At 50.3% G+C, this 13,996-nt stretch overlaps 5 protein-coding genes across 5 annotated transcripts; 3 read left to right on the forward strand and 2 right to left on the reverse strand.

The window, feature by feature from the left end:
• Positions 1 to 99: 99 nt before the first annotated feature.
• Positions 100 to 1,309, forward strand: FMAN_09019 (uncharacterized protein; the record flags this gene model as incomplete). Its single annotated transcript, XM_041829812.1, has 2 exons — positions 100 to 221; positions 274 to 1,309. 2 exons carry the CDS (start codon positions 100 to 102, stop codon positions 1,307 to 1,309), a joined length of 1,158 nt encoding a protein of 385 aa, XP_041680538.1.
• Positions 1,310 to 4,118: 2,809 nt separating this feature from the next.
• Positions 4,119 to 6,390, forward strand: FMAN_09020 (uncharacterized protein; the record flags this gene model as incomplete). The annotated part of the gene is made up of 2 exons (XM_041829813.1): positions 4,119 to 6,010; positions 6,066 to 6,390. The coding sequence occupies 2 exons, from the start codon at positions 4,119 to 4,121 to the stop codon at positions 6,388 to 6,390; spliced, it is 2,217 nt and encodes a 738-aa protein (XP_041680539.1).
• A 446-nt stretch (positions 6,391 to 6,836) lies between these two features.
• On the reverse strand, positions 6,837 to 8,151 carry FMAN_09021 (putative aspartate-semialdehyde dehydrogenase; the record flags this gene model as incomplete). The annotated part of the gene is made up of 4 exons (XM_041829814.1): positions 6,837 to 6,904; positions 6,957 to 7,697; positions 7,759 to 8,013; positions 8,121 to 8,151. 4 exons carry the CDS (start codon positions 8,149 to 8,151, stop codon positions 6,837 to 6,839), a joined length of 1,095 nt encoding a protein of 364 aa, XP_041680540.1.
• A 593-nt stretch (positions 8,152 to 8,744) lies between these two features.
• FMAN_09022 (uncharacterized protein) lies at positions 8,745 to 10,048 on the reverse strand (the record flags this gene model as incomplete). Its single annotated transcript, XM_041829815.1, has 4 exons — positions 8,745 to 8,953; positions 9,002 to 9,547; positions 9,714 to 9,813; positions 9,935 to 10,048. 4 exons carry the CDS (start codon positions 10,046 to 10,048, stop codon positions 8,745 to 8,747), a joined length of 969 nt encoding a protein of 322 aa, XP_041680541.1.
• Positions 10,049 to 11,287: 1,239 nt separating this feature from the next.
• FMAN_09023 (putative nuclease S1 precursor) lies at positions 11,288 to 12,318 on the forward strand (the record flags this gene model as incomplete). The annotated part of the gene is made up of 3 exons (XM_041829816.1): positions 11,288 to 11,357; positions 11,414 to 12,073; positions 12,137 to 12,318. 3 exons carry the CDS (start codon positions 11,288 to 11,290, stop codon positions 12,316 to 12,318), a joined length of 912 nt encoding a protein of 303 aa, XP_041680542.1.
• Between the last annotated feature and the right edge of the window lie 1,678 nt (positions 12,319 to 13,996).

Genomic DNA, 13,996 nt, shown 5'->3' on the forward strand with positions numbered 1-13,996 from the left:
TTCATTTCATTTCATTTTCTCTTTTTTGGAGCGCAATCTCTGGGCAATATACATATCTGACGAATGGCGCATACCCTGGACTCTCATGCTGAATCAACTATGTCCAAAAACGACGAACTTTTAACCGACGATTATGTCGCTGACCTCTTGTCGCAAGAGGCAAGCGACTGCTCTCTCAAATATTCAGCCATGGGTATGGAAGCATATCGCACGAATAAGAAGTAATGCATACACCCACCAATTCTGGCAAGTCTGTCGCTGACATGGCTTCAGACCTGCGAATATGATGAAACCCAACACCCGATTTTTACGGCATATTATAAAGGATACCGACAATCACAACAAGGCACTGTTAGCCAAAGAGGCCGCCGAGTCCAAGGCACGGCTCAAGGATCTCGAGCGCACAGAAGAAATCAAGCGGCGCAAGACAAACCCGAGTGTTCATGACATTCGACGGCGGCAGATGGGCGATATTCATGCCATTTTAGGCGGTAAGAAACGGCCAAGAGACGAAGATGAGGCTGCCCCTTCTTCAAGGAGAGATTCGCGACGCGCCGACAAGGATCGAAGACAGGAACGAAAACACGACCAGAGACCAGACGACCTTTTCACAGACAAACGCAGTGAGCAGCGACAACACGGTCGACTGTCGCGCGACGATCGTCGTAGTAAGACTGACGATGAGTCGAGGCGGTCGGATAGGTCACGAAGAGATCACAGACAGCGCGATAGAACGCGGAGCAGAGACAGAGAGTCCGAGGAAGAAGGTCATCATCGTCGCAGTCATAAACGGAGAGACAGGTCTAGATCACCTGCAAGCCGACGACGGTCTCGATCGCCTAGGGAATCTAAGAGTAAGCATCGGCATCGATCGCCTCTAGATAAGATCGAAAACCGCAAGCGGAAGGAAGAGGAAGATGAAGAAGAGGGATCTGATGCCATGGAAGATCTGATCGGACCCACACCGCCCCCGAAATACCGGGGTCGAGGAACAGTGGGAGGGTCTTCGGGTACCGATCGACGGTTTTCAGACACATACGATCCCAAGACTGACATACAAATGGATGAAGATGAGGTTGGCAATGACTGGGATGATGCTGTTGAGGCGTTTAGAGACCGTCAAAAGCTACGACAACACCAGGAGCAACGTCTAAAAGACGCCGGTTTTGCAGACGAGCAAATACAGCGTGCCAGCGGTGCAGATGGAAAGTCTACGGAAAGTGTGCAATGGTCCAAGGCTGGGGAGAAGAGGGCTTGGGACGTTGGCAAGGTGATCGGGTCAGACGGAGTGGCCCAGCCAGACGTATAGTTGAGCATCGGTACGACCGACCAACGGATTGGATCGAGGTTATGAGCCGAGACAATGATTCACAGATGATGATTGGATATAGCGTAGCATTCATTCACTGCCTTGTTTTGAGGGATTGCTTTGGGCGGGTTGGCCAGGGAGAAATCGGCCTTTAGGATAAACATGGACGTACAGCGGAGTTCAAATAGACGCATTGGAAATAGGACACGCGCGTACTAATGAAAAGGTTAGACGAATGTCACAACGGAACCTGCACTATCGCCCGAACCGGTGCTATTAAGGCAGAATCACAGGTCACTGAAGACTGAAGTCAGTGCCTACCTAGTAACTACTAGGTAGGTATGAAGAGGCGCACGGATAGAATCACGATCACATACGGAACTGGATTCGGTGCCTGGATCCGGGCAGGCCAGAAGTAGCATGGATCAAAAACGCCATGTTTGACCAGATCGCGGTGGTGGCACAATTACACAGCCGAGTCTGGCAATCCCTAACTTTGAGGCTGGATAGCGGTAACGCCGATGGAGCGATACCCAAGCCGGGCAATCGCAAGTCATTAATTTAACTTGAATACAAGCTTAAACTTGATTCAAAGATGCAATCGAGTAGTCTATACAGAGTAGTATGAGGTTATGTTATCCCTTTTGCTCAAGGGATTGTTGATCTCGACCTCGAGCAGCCCCTCCAGCCCTTCAGCCCTTCGGATAGGGAGAAGTGACCGACAGACAAGGCCAAAAAGCTTGGTCGACGCACGTCCAAGGGAATCAATCAATAATGGATCTATCTATTTTAAGGTCAAACCAAACGCAACGTGGACCTGGACCTGCATCTGCAGACCCGTTACGTTGCCGAGGCAGGGCAGGGTTAGATTTAGATCAGGTACGAGAGAGGAGAGGGATCTTTGTTCAAGCTGTCTTTATACGAGCTTGATTGGTGAATTCGTATGTTGTGTTGCGCAAGCACTTTGAGGGTCGATCATTGGAGGTAGCGTAATTTGGATGGATGAAAGGTTTCATGGTTCCGCGGGTCTCCGCAGCCCGCCGTTAGAGCCTTAGAGCCTTAGAACCTTAGAACCTTAGAACCTTAGATAGGTAGGTAGGTACCTAAAGTAGCTGAAGGCTTAGACATGATCACTTCCATTGTCGGGCTGTGTCTGATCGAAGGGACTCACCTGACGCTCTCACGTGTCAGAAGCTAACAAAAGTTGTTAGCATCAAGTTAGTCAAGAAGAGAAAAGAGGCTCCGAGAAACAACCACATCATCTCGTCTCATGCACGGAGCATAGAGAATGGAGAATGGCCGTAGCCGACCGTTTCACCGACAGCAAAACAAAACACGCGACTTTGTCTGTCAACACACTACGGCGTTGCACCTGTACCTAGATCCCTAGGTACCTAGCAAAGGTAGCGAAGTCAATAGGCCAAAGAATTGTTGGTTTGTTGCACAGCGGCTCGCCCAAGGCTCTGCAGCCTCGAGTCACGAGTTTACGGTTGCGGTAGACGCTCAGGAACAAGATTGATTGACTTTGAGGCGTCAAGTTTACCCCGAATATCTACTAACTTGGGAGCTTAGCTCTGGATATGAGTGGAGTAGGCTGCGCTAGAGAGTGGAGGCTGTTTCGTGACGTGACGTGACCTCCAGAAGAGCAGAACAGAACAGACAGAGCCAAAGAGACCCTGGTTTTGAAGGGCGCCTGATCATGACAGGGCCCCACGGGAGTTGTGCAGCTGAGTTTGGGTTGGGTTGGTCTCTGTTCATGGCTTTGCTTGAACCCTCGAGTCCGAGTCGAGTTGAAAAGAGCCCGACTTATGTGCAACCAAGCACGAAAGACAAGCTCTTAGCTCTCTCCCGTCTTGACCTGGTCAACTGATTCTGAGACGTTGTTGGGTTGGTCCCCCCCAGCAATAGCCAAGCTACCAAGAAAAGCTCTCTTAAAGCCTAAAAGCCAAAGATACCTGAGGGACCTTGAAATGACAGGGGTCGAGGTGCCGGTTACAGCGCTCACAGCTCTAGCCTCCAGGTCACCCCCGCCCAGAACCCTCCACTTACGGCACCATGCCGCGTGCGTCTCTTTGTCCCTCCCCCTCTCATCAGCCATTGCCCATTGCCATGCCATGCCATGTCATTGATTCGGATGCATTGTCTTTTTGTCGTCACTAATAACACACACGGGGAGAATTGATAACCTTTGTAACTTTTTATGATCTGCCCTTTTCCCACTCCCATCGCCAAGAAGAGAGTTTAACAGTTTATTCCTTTTCCTTTGTGAGATCTATCACTGAACCTAAGGGATCCGATTTGACTTTGCAGTCAGCCACACTGACATCAACTTTCCTTATACTCGCTCGCTCACTCACGTTGTTTGCCTGGCAACTGATACTGACCTTCTTCTGGCTCTTCTTGTTACTCGAGTCTCTCATAAAGCAACTTGGGCCATGCCATCATTTTCTCCCATTCACCTTTCCCTCGTCTCTTGAGTGTTCCCATCGGAGCTTCACTTCCTGTTCTCTTCCTTTCCTCCATCCTCTTCTCCAAAAACAAAAAGAGAGTGACCAACCAACCAACGGATGATCGGCCTAGACCAGAGGTGACGTCTTTGGTTTATGTGACTTGTATATCTCCGAGTGACCCCAAGCCCAAAGCGAAACCCCAAGGTCACCTCACTCACACCTCAGCTCACCAACACCAACCTCTCGTTCTCTCTCTTTTATCCTCTTCCTCCTCCTTCTTCCTTTCTCTCTCTCCCTCTCTCCCCTATCCTCTTCTCCATTCACCTATTTTGGAGAGTTTGTTTTTACAGTCGCTCAAAATGCGTCCCCCGCGCGTTTTTGTTCTTATACTCTTTATCGCAGCCTCTCTCCTCCTCTTCTGTCGCGCTATATCATCCTCGCTCCGTACCGCCTACGCCGATTACCCCGCTGGTAACTTCAGGTCCAGACAAAAGACTGACTCCAAGTCGTCTCAGTCTCGGTCGCATAATGATGATTCAGAAAAGTCTCCAAAGTCCGTCTGGAATTCCATGTACTACAACACCCCATTCTCATTATTTCCACCAAATGCTGCCATCAGCTTGACCGACGACAACAGCACTTCCTTTGCCGCCCGCCCCGCCGCTTTTGGTCCCAAGCTCGCTATGCGAGGTCTAAGTGGTCAGTTATGGGTGGGCAGTGGTTTTGCAGAGGATGCTCTTATACACGGTACCGGCGAATTGGGCTGCAGCGACACACCGGGTTGGAATGAGAGAGCAGAGGCCATTGCTCTTCACAAGGCCCTGAGGGCTGCTGTCCCTTCTATTTCGACTTCCAGGTCCAGCACTTCTGTCCGTGCTAAGCGAAGCCGAGTCGTTATCCCCAACGCTGGCAATGGTCACACCACCTCCAGCCATGTCTCTGTCATACATGACCATTCCGAAATCGACGGCAAAGTGGCGCTACTAATGCGAGGCGGTTGCGGTTTTCTCGACAAAGTAATGTGGGCGCAACGAAGAGGCGCTCTCGCCGTCATTGTTGGCGATAACCAGAAAGGCGGCCCTCTTATTCAGATGTTTGCGCATGGCCCTGAAGTCGATAATGTCACCATTCCATCCGTTTTCACTGCACGCACGACCGCGCAGCTGCTGTCTGCGCTAACGCAACCAGGGAGCTTCATCGAAGATACGTTAGACAACCAAGGCAATCCTGTTCTTAGAGTTCAGAGAGGTTCCAAATCCAGGAAGCACAGTAGACAAGGCGTCAAGTCCACAATTACCGCCTCGACCCACGATAGACGATCTGCCGGCGACACCCACAGCCAAATTGAAGAGCAATCTACCAAACCAAACAACAAAAAGCGAAGAACGGCGCTTAGATATTCCAGGAAAACTTTCACCAAGAAAACCAAGGTTGTCAGAGGGTCACCCAAAGAAATTCGAAGTCCCCTCTTATCTGAGGATAATTACGACGACTGGAGGCATCCTGGATCCAGAAGGTTCAAACCTGTAATTCCATCCAAGGCCTCCCTTGTTCGCGATCGCACAAGTGACGATGATCCTGAACCCGATGAGGAAGAAATTCTGGTTGAATTCTTGACAGAGGATGAGGATAACCTCCTCGACTTTTCCCACGAACGTAGCGAAGAGGGACATGACGAGCCCGATGAAGCCGACGATGACGCACACGATGGACTTTGGGTCACCATCACTCCCACGAGTAATGCTAGCCCGTTTTTCGATACGCTTCTCGTACTGGTCGTCAGCCCGCTAGTCACTCTGAGTTTCGTATACGCCCTTCTGATTCTTCGCGCTAGAATCCGCCGAAGGCGCTGGAGAGCTCCGAAGTCAGTCGTTGAACGTCTACCCGTGCGCACGTTCCATACAGTCGCTCCCTCGCCACCTTTGACACCGAGAACTCCTTCACCGTCCGCTCCGACACCAACCACTCCTCTACTGCAGGAATCTCCCTCACGACCACGACCTCGGTCGAGGGGCTCAACGGGTACTCCCGAAGAAGAAACGCGATCTAGTGACGCTATACCAACACCTTCAAACCCAACCAGGAACAATGCTCGATCTGAGCGCGAGAAGGGCTCTGGTGGATTTTCTGCTGAGTGGAAAAAGTACATGGGACGTCAAGTCGAATGTGTGGTGTGTCTAGAGGAATACGTCGATGGCGTGAGCCAGGTCATGAGCCTCCCATGCGGTCACGAGTTTCACGTAGAGTGCATGTAAGTTCTTCAATTGCATGCTTTCATGCAAGTCTCAATTACTAACAGTCTATAGAACTCCCTGGTTGACGACTCGCCGACGAACTTGCCCCATCTGCAAGGGCGACGTAGTTCGGTCTCTCGCTCATGGCTCATCATCTGAGCCACACTACGAACCATATCGCGACGATGCAAGTGATGACGATGATGACGATGACGATGGAACTATTGCGGAAGGCTCTGGCTCTCGTTCAGATGACCGTGAATCCGATCTTGAACAGGGTTTGCTTGCCAACGAATCCCGAACTTCACGATGGAGTCGACACGACGGTTGGCTCAGTATTTTCTCCAGTGGCATTGGCAGGGCAAGGTCTCCTTCTCCCGAGGACCGCAGCCGATGATGCTACAGATACCCTGCTTGGTATGTGCGGCGAGCCATATGACATGGCGTTTTGTTTGTATAAGTTTGGAGTTTTCTGGTTATGATTTGGCGCAATGGATGGATAGCTTGCGCACTCGGATACAGAGCACAGCATGGATTGCCAGGACTTTAGAATATCACATATTTGAGTTTGGTTATAGTCATTGGGTTGCGCATGATTGGTGTCAAGACACTTGCGCTGGGATAGGAATAGATATGGTATACCCTCATGGTCGGCTGTTGCATGTACTTTACGGACCATCATGAATAATTAGCAATTCACCTCGCTTCTTAGTTTCCCCGTTGTTCTGTAAGGTTACATATTTGCAGGGGTTGAGATAATGCTGAACGCCGAAAAAATACCATTGTCTATTTTTATCTTTACATGATCGAATTGTTTTTTAAAATAACCCTTACCCTGTACTCTTAGATGTAACCCTTGAGAATGGCGGCCTCTGCGTTCAATATCGATGAACCAGCGGCACCGATAACGGCTGCAACGGTCAGTGTGAGACAAGTCCTCAGAGGGGAAGATGGAAGACTCACTGTTGTGGCTCAGGGCTGTAAACTTAATGTCAAAAATGCCAGCCTCATCCTCACGAACACGGCCGACGCTGACAGTGTATCCACGGCCAAGGTCGCGGTCCAGACGGGGCTGAGGACGGTCAGGCTCATCGTCGCCAAAGACCTTGATAGCGGGCTCAGGTGCAGAAGGGCATCCGAGAGCCTGAGCCTCACTCTTGTAATCCCGAAGAGCCTTGCGCACCTCGTCGGCTGAAGGAGCGGGCTTGCGCTCGAAGCTCAAACTAACACATGCAGTGTGGCCGTCCATGACTGGAACACGGTTACAAGTGGCAGAGACACGAAGACCCTCTTGCTCAATGAAGGCAGTACCATTGTCATCAAGGCGACCGAGAATCTTGCGGGCTTCAGTCTCGAGCTTGTCCTCCTCGCCAGAGATGAAGGGGACAATGTTGTCGATGATGTCCATGCTGGAGACTCCAGGGTAACCAGCGCCAGAAACGGCCTGCAAAGTAACAATGGAGACGGTAGAGATGGGTCCGAAGGCGGCTTGGAGAGCGGCAAAGGGAATAACAAGACCAATGACGGCGCAGTTGGAGTTGCACACGAGGAAGCCCTTGTTGAGAGAGCGAACAGAGCGCTGATGAGGGATGAGGTCGAGATGGGGGAGGTTGACGGTGGGAACGACGAGAGGCACGAGAGGATCGCGACGGTAGTTCTTTGCGTTGGAGAAGACAGGAATGTCGGCCTTGATGAACTCGAGCTCTGCAGACACATAAAGTTAGTGACATCAGTTATTACCGATACGTGATAGAGAGGGATATACCGATATCGCCAGCGACGTCAGAGTCAAGACCACTAAAGACAACATCACAGTCCTTGAACTCCTCAGCCTTGCATTCTCTCACAACCATCTCGGCAATATCGCCCATGGGGGCGGCCTGCTTCCATCGCACAGCATCCTTGTACTTCTTGCCGGCGGAACGAGATGAGGCGCCGATGGCATGGAGGGTGAGGTATGGGTGCTGAGCGAGGAGGAGGATGAAGCGCTGGCCCACAGAGCCAGTGGCACCGAGGACACCTGTGAATGGATCAGTATTGATGCTAAATGCGTGTCTAGACGTTGACATGGAAGTTATGGTGGGTGGTGCGAAATCGGATGGAGGGGGAGTGTTGAGCGCGACGTACCGCACTTCTTGGTAGGGAATTGAGAGGCCATAGTGGGTGTGTGTCTGTTATAAAATCAATGAGAGACTCTCGACGGCGAAGAGGTCAAGAGAAACAGTCAAAGATACGCTGGGGGGTTGCGGATGTTTAAATTTTGGCGTTGAGGCGAGTGAGTCTTATTGAAAGTACCGAGTAGAATATAACCCCGCCAAACCTCCGACCCCGTCATCGGAGCTGAGTCGCCGAATTTCAATAGGTGTAACCCCACTATGGCATGAGAGTGCTCTCATGGGTCGAGTTTATCGTCGAATTAAAGGCTTCAGTTTTTTCAATTGGTCGCAAGAATGTTTAATGACTGGCAAAACACATGTTAAAAGACTCATTGAATTGACAAGTAAGAAAAACCCTCCGAAGAGTTATAATTCGACCCGAAGCATTATGTCATGCACCTCTATCCCGAGGATGTCCCAGTATTGAGTGTGAGCTTGTCCAAGCTTCACCCTTCCTTCATGTAACAAATTTCTCAAATTCGATGCATATGAATGAATGAAACGCCAATTCATGCACATTAGAACCTCCAATATCCTCCCCTGGTCCATTTCAAAATTCAATTGCCATATCTTGTCTTGTCTTGTCGATCACGATCTAAGGCTCAATTGCACTCTCTCGTTCATCGTTGGAGTAAATTCGGAACTGGACGAAGATGATGAGATCCTCAGCAATGGTGCCCAGAGAGCCAAGCAACCAAGGGAGCGCGTTCAGCAAGTACTTCTTGTCTTGCGAGTAAGCTACCAGGCTGATGCCGTAGGTGAGGTTTCCGCTCATTGAGAGCATGAAGAAAAGCAATGCGAGGCCTGCAGATTATCAGTCTCATCCATTGTTAAAAGCATGGATCAACATACCTTCGCATGACTTTTCCCGGTGGTTCTTGATGATTTGGGGAATTCGAGCACAGAGATAGAGCGCTGCGCTGATGTAACCCAGAATAAGCCCAGCAAGCTCCATTGGGCTCTGGGCCTCATCAGGCGCATCGGGGGTTCCAGGGTCACCACTCTCCCAAGCGCCGACCTTGTACGAGACAAACCAGCCAGCGAACCCAATGACGTATACAGCGAGCAGGCTCAGGGTGTTGTGAAGCCAAGGCTTACTATCGGGGGTTTCGTCTTCGCCCGTCACAATCTTCCTCAATGGGTCCATCGAGGACTCGGTATGTGTCGCATGGCGGCGCTGAGACCCAGGAAGGCCAAAAGAAGAGCTTCGTCTACGGGACCCGTTGATCAGAGGAGACTCTTCTGTAGGACCGCTTGATCGACGTTCCCCGGCGCGACTCGCTCGGCGGGCATTAAGGGCATTGTAGTAGACGGCCTGGCCGATGAGGACAATATCGGCAATGCAGAAGTATCCTGCTAGGGCAATTGCAGTGGGAGCTAGGTGGGTGAACAAGGCTCCTAGAAAGCAGTTAGCCAAACTGAAAGTAGGCGTGGTGGCAAGCCACTTCTAGCCGACATCAAATTTTCTGACCAAGGCACTAGACAATGGCGTAGCAATGGTATTTGTCTCTGTGCCGAAGACAAAATTTGATTTTGGGGTATTCAGGTAGGAATGGGAACTAACCGATGAGGTTTGTGATGTCGCCCAAGAGCCAGACGACCAGAAAGGCCATGCTGAGGCCATCGGCGCTCTTGGCCTTGTAATTGGCGAACAATTGGGGTAGCTGCAGAGCATCGTTAGCCAGGATGGGGGAGAATTAAGGGTCGCGCATGCAATTGAGATGGCGAATATGAATGCGAATGCAACACAAGGACGCGCGAATGAGAGAAGAGAGAGGGACGCACGAGGAGGCATATCCAAGAGGTCAAGCTGATGCTACCAAAAATGCCCGACAGAGCCAACGTGACCGGTAACGCATGCGCCGCAGCGGCGATTGAGGTTGAGGCCAGCAGCGGCATCGTCGTCGTCGTCGTTTTCGAAGGAAGTGAAGAGGGTAAAATCGAGAAGGAGAAAGAGAATGAGAAGAGGTTTAGATAAGGTAGATCAGATCAAGTAACGTAGAAGAGGAAGAGGGTGGTGCGACAAAGGTGGGTATCACGAGGGCAGCCGGCGACAAAGAGCGATCGAGTGTAGGAAGCAAGTAAGCAAGTGAATGAATGCAGATCCAAATTCCAGAAGAGAGGTTCTGTTCTGATTCAGAGTTTACTCGAAACCCGGTCAAGGATTCAAAGTTTGTTCTTCTGGTTGCAGTCTGAATCTGAAGACAAGAAAGAGTAAGATAGAGCAAAAAAAGCACTTCAATAAGCAGCAAAGTTTAATGTTCCACGATCAACGGTTCACATACCAAACCCAGGCGACGCAAAGCACTGCAGACACAGACTCGGATAAGAGATCCCCATGGGAGGTCGGCCCCGTTGTCGGGTTCAACAGTGGAGGTCTTATCGATCCGTTTGGTAACTGGTCATCGTGTATTGGCCAGTTGAGGAGCGCTTATCGCTACAAGTGACGCACTGGGCTTGGAGATCTTGTGAGCTAAAATATGGAGAACCCGCAGGCATTCCAAGGCGCGTGAGTCTTTTTGTGTGAGGTGAGTTTGTGAGATGCAGGGTCTATCTCCTCCGATAAGTGGCCGATTGACCCTTATCATGATAGCACTACTAGGTATGGAAGTTACCTTAGCCATCCAGTGCAAGCTACAGATTAAACTTATGGTATTGAGGACTCATGCAGTAATTCTAAGTTAGTCTAGATACTTTGCATAGCTCTACTGCTTTTATGATAAACTATCGGCCTCAGCTCTTCAAACTAGAGCAAACCTCAGCGGCCTCAGCTCCATTCTTCCCAGCCACTTTCAAGGTTTCACCGTAGAGCGGCACATGCCCACCATGATTCGCCATAAGCTTGCCTATCCTGCCTCCAGTAGCTAGACCCCTGACAACTCATGAGCAACTATCGATCATGCTCCAGGACTAACGTAAACATAGGCGGCCTTGGCCAACCGCTTCGCGCTCAGCTCTCCAGCTTCAAACGCTTTGGTCCAATCTAGAATTCGCCTCTTCCTACTCGGTAACCTTGAGCTTAAGCGTGCTCATCTTTTTAACGTCTTCATTTCCCTCTCAATGCTTTGACTCTGCTCCCTTCATTTCGTGACTGATAAACCTGCTGCATTCCGTAGCGACCGCCCTCATTCTGTTATGATGAAGCTCCTCTCAGCTGGCGCGCTGGCTCTTGGCCTCGCTAACTTGCCTAGCACTTTTGCTTGGGGCAGTGAGTTCATTAATTCATCGTGAAGCGATATTACTTACTAAGCTCACATATCACAGGTCTCGGTCACATCACCACCGCTTACCTCGCCAGTCACTTTGTCGCAAACACCACCGAGGCTCACCTCAAGTATATTCTCTATAATGACGAGGAAGACTATTTGGCGAAAATAGCATCATGGGCAGACTCAATTCGCTACACAGATTGGGGTCGATACACCAAGACCTTTCACTTCATCGACGCTCATGACAGTCCTCCTAACAAGTGTGACGTCGACTTTGAGCGCGATTGCAAGGACGATGGTTGTGTCCTCACCGCCCTCAAGAACTACACCCAGCAGTCAGTTGAGCCTCAGTTGCCCTTCTGGCAGCGCAACCAGGCCGCCAAGTTTGTCGTTCACTTTATCGGGGATCTGCACCAGCCTCTACATAACGAAAATGTCGAAAAGGGAGGTAACGGTCTTGCAGTGACATTTGACGGCCGCACATTCAACCTCCACCACGTCTGGGACAGTTCTATCGCCGAGAAGCTGTTGGGTGGTCTGCACGGCGACCCTTTTAAGCTCGCCAACAGCTGGGCCAACCAGCTTGCAGTCGAGATCACAGACGGCAAGTTCGCAGAGGCAAAAGACGCGTGGTTGAAGGATCTAGACTTCAGTGACCCCATCAGCACGGCACTTGCTTGGTCCCGAGAGGCCAATGCGCTCGTCTGCACTCACGGTAAGTCGATTACCCCGGCAACAGCTGCTGTATTTGCAACTCGTCTCTAACATGGATCTACAGTTCTGCCCGAGGGTGCCGATGCCATTGTCGGTCAGGAACTCGGAGGCGAGTACTTTGAGAAGGCTGCCCCGGTCATTGAGGAGCAGGTTGCCAAGGCCGGTTACAGAATGGCTGCGTGGCTCGACAAGATCGTTGAGGCTTACAAGGATGTTGAGCAGAAGCAGATGTCCGAGGAGCTCTGATTTATTTATTGTGCATGTATATCAGAATGTTCTGGATATTTTGCAACTGGTAGCTTCTTATGAATAAGTGTGTTGTGGTCCTTGAGACTGTAACTTTTGTGATTACATCCTTGGGCTATTTGATGCTCCGCGATATCTGCACGAATTCTTTAACAGAGAATGCCAAGACCACGAAATGCCATGTGGAATCAATGTGCCTTGGTCCGAAATTTCAAAACATGACATCATTGCAATTAGGAGAATTGAATGATTCAGGCTCGCTTCGTGATCATGATTCATCCAGTGTCACTCCAAGCCTGAGACGAGTGATCAGTCAACAATTGCTGAAGGATTTTGCAAAAATGCGGATGAAACAGGAACTTTGGGGAAACTGCAAATGTCTTATCGATATTGTAAGCTTAAAATACAATCGTGATACCGAGTGAGATATTGTTACAGGTCCGGTTACAGGGCACTGTTTGGATGCTACCTCGTGGTTGCAACGCCAGTGTAGGGCATTAATGCTATTGCTAGTCTGCGACGTACCTGCAACACACCTCCAACTTGTCTGTCTGTCGTGAGAACTGGTTGGATAGAGCTTAGATCTGAGTGAAAAGTCTGGATGAGATTAGACTGAACTCAATATGCCTGAGTTTGTGAGTGCAATGAGTAAGAATCTTTCTGAATCTCAGACGGCCTGTTGACAGTAATTCGTGAGGATATATCGTGATATGATATAGCGAGTATAGCTGGGGGTGTTAGTTTTTCTCTCTTGGCATTATCAGCTACCTAGACGTTAGAAACAGGACGAATGCATAGCCACGCAGTTGACGGTGGACAAGCCAAGTCGACAATTACAAAAATCCCCATCCCAGAGAGGATATCGTCTATTATTCATCAGATTCTCTCGATCTGGTTGATGAGTTTTGCGTTACAGGGCGGACACTCTCCGACACTGGCGTTTAACAATGGTAGTTTCGAGCTTCAGTGGACGAAACGCGCTGTGCTTGGAGTTATAGGCACCCCTGGCAACTACCTGCAGGTACAGGTCAGTGCATACTCTGATTGGCTGCGCAACCAGTTACACAATCCCAATTGGGAAGGAGGGGGCACGGGCTGAGACGTCTGCAGCCGCATCCCATCTCCAACGTCAACTCCTAACTTGGATCTCTACTATTACATCCTCACTCAATCGCCTCTCGGAGATATGACCCTCCGCCAAGACTAGCCAAGCGCTAAGGAAATACATGACACTCGCTCACAATTGACTAACATTCTCCAACGTCCCTGTTACACCACCTGAGAACAATCATCTCAACCTGCCCTGACTAACTAAGAGCCCAGCCCGAACAGGCATCTCAACTCTGGAGTCTGGACCCCTTGGCCAAGCCGTCAGGTCGCTTCTGCCGCTGTCTCATGTTTTCGTTTCTCGGTCTCAGAAGTCCTAGGCAGCTAGTGCTGTCACTGTGTTCCACGATGTTCTGTCTTGGTGTTTCTCATCAAGTTTGATCGCTGCCCCCTTGCCTCTCAAGCGAGGGATGGATCTTGGGTACTATTGCTCGCTCCAGCCGTTGTCCATGGAGTTGTGACCCTGAACCGGGCCCCTTCAACCGCCCAGATGCCATCCGGTCTGATGTGCAAGCCCGAGACGTTGAATTGTCTGGGATTGTCATAATGGAAGCCAGCCTCTTTTCTCGGC

The sequence above is a fragment of the Fusarium mangiferae genome (genome assembly GCF_900044065.1).
Source record: "Fusarium mangiferae strain MRC7560 genome assembly, contig: FMAN_scaffold004, whole genome shotgun sequence".
Classification (NCBI taxonomy): Eukaryota; Fungi; Ascomycota; class Sordariomycetes; order Hypocreales; family Nectriaceae; genus Fusarium; species Fusarium mangiferae.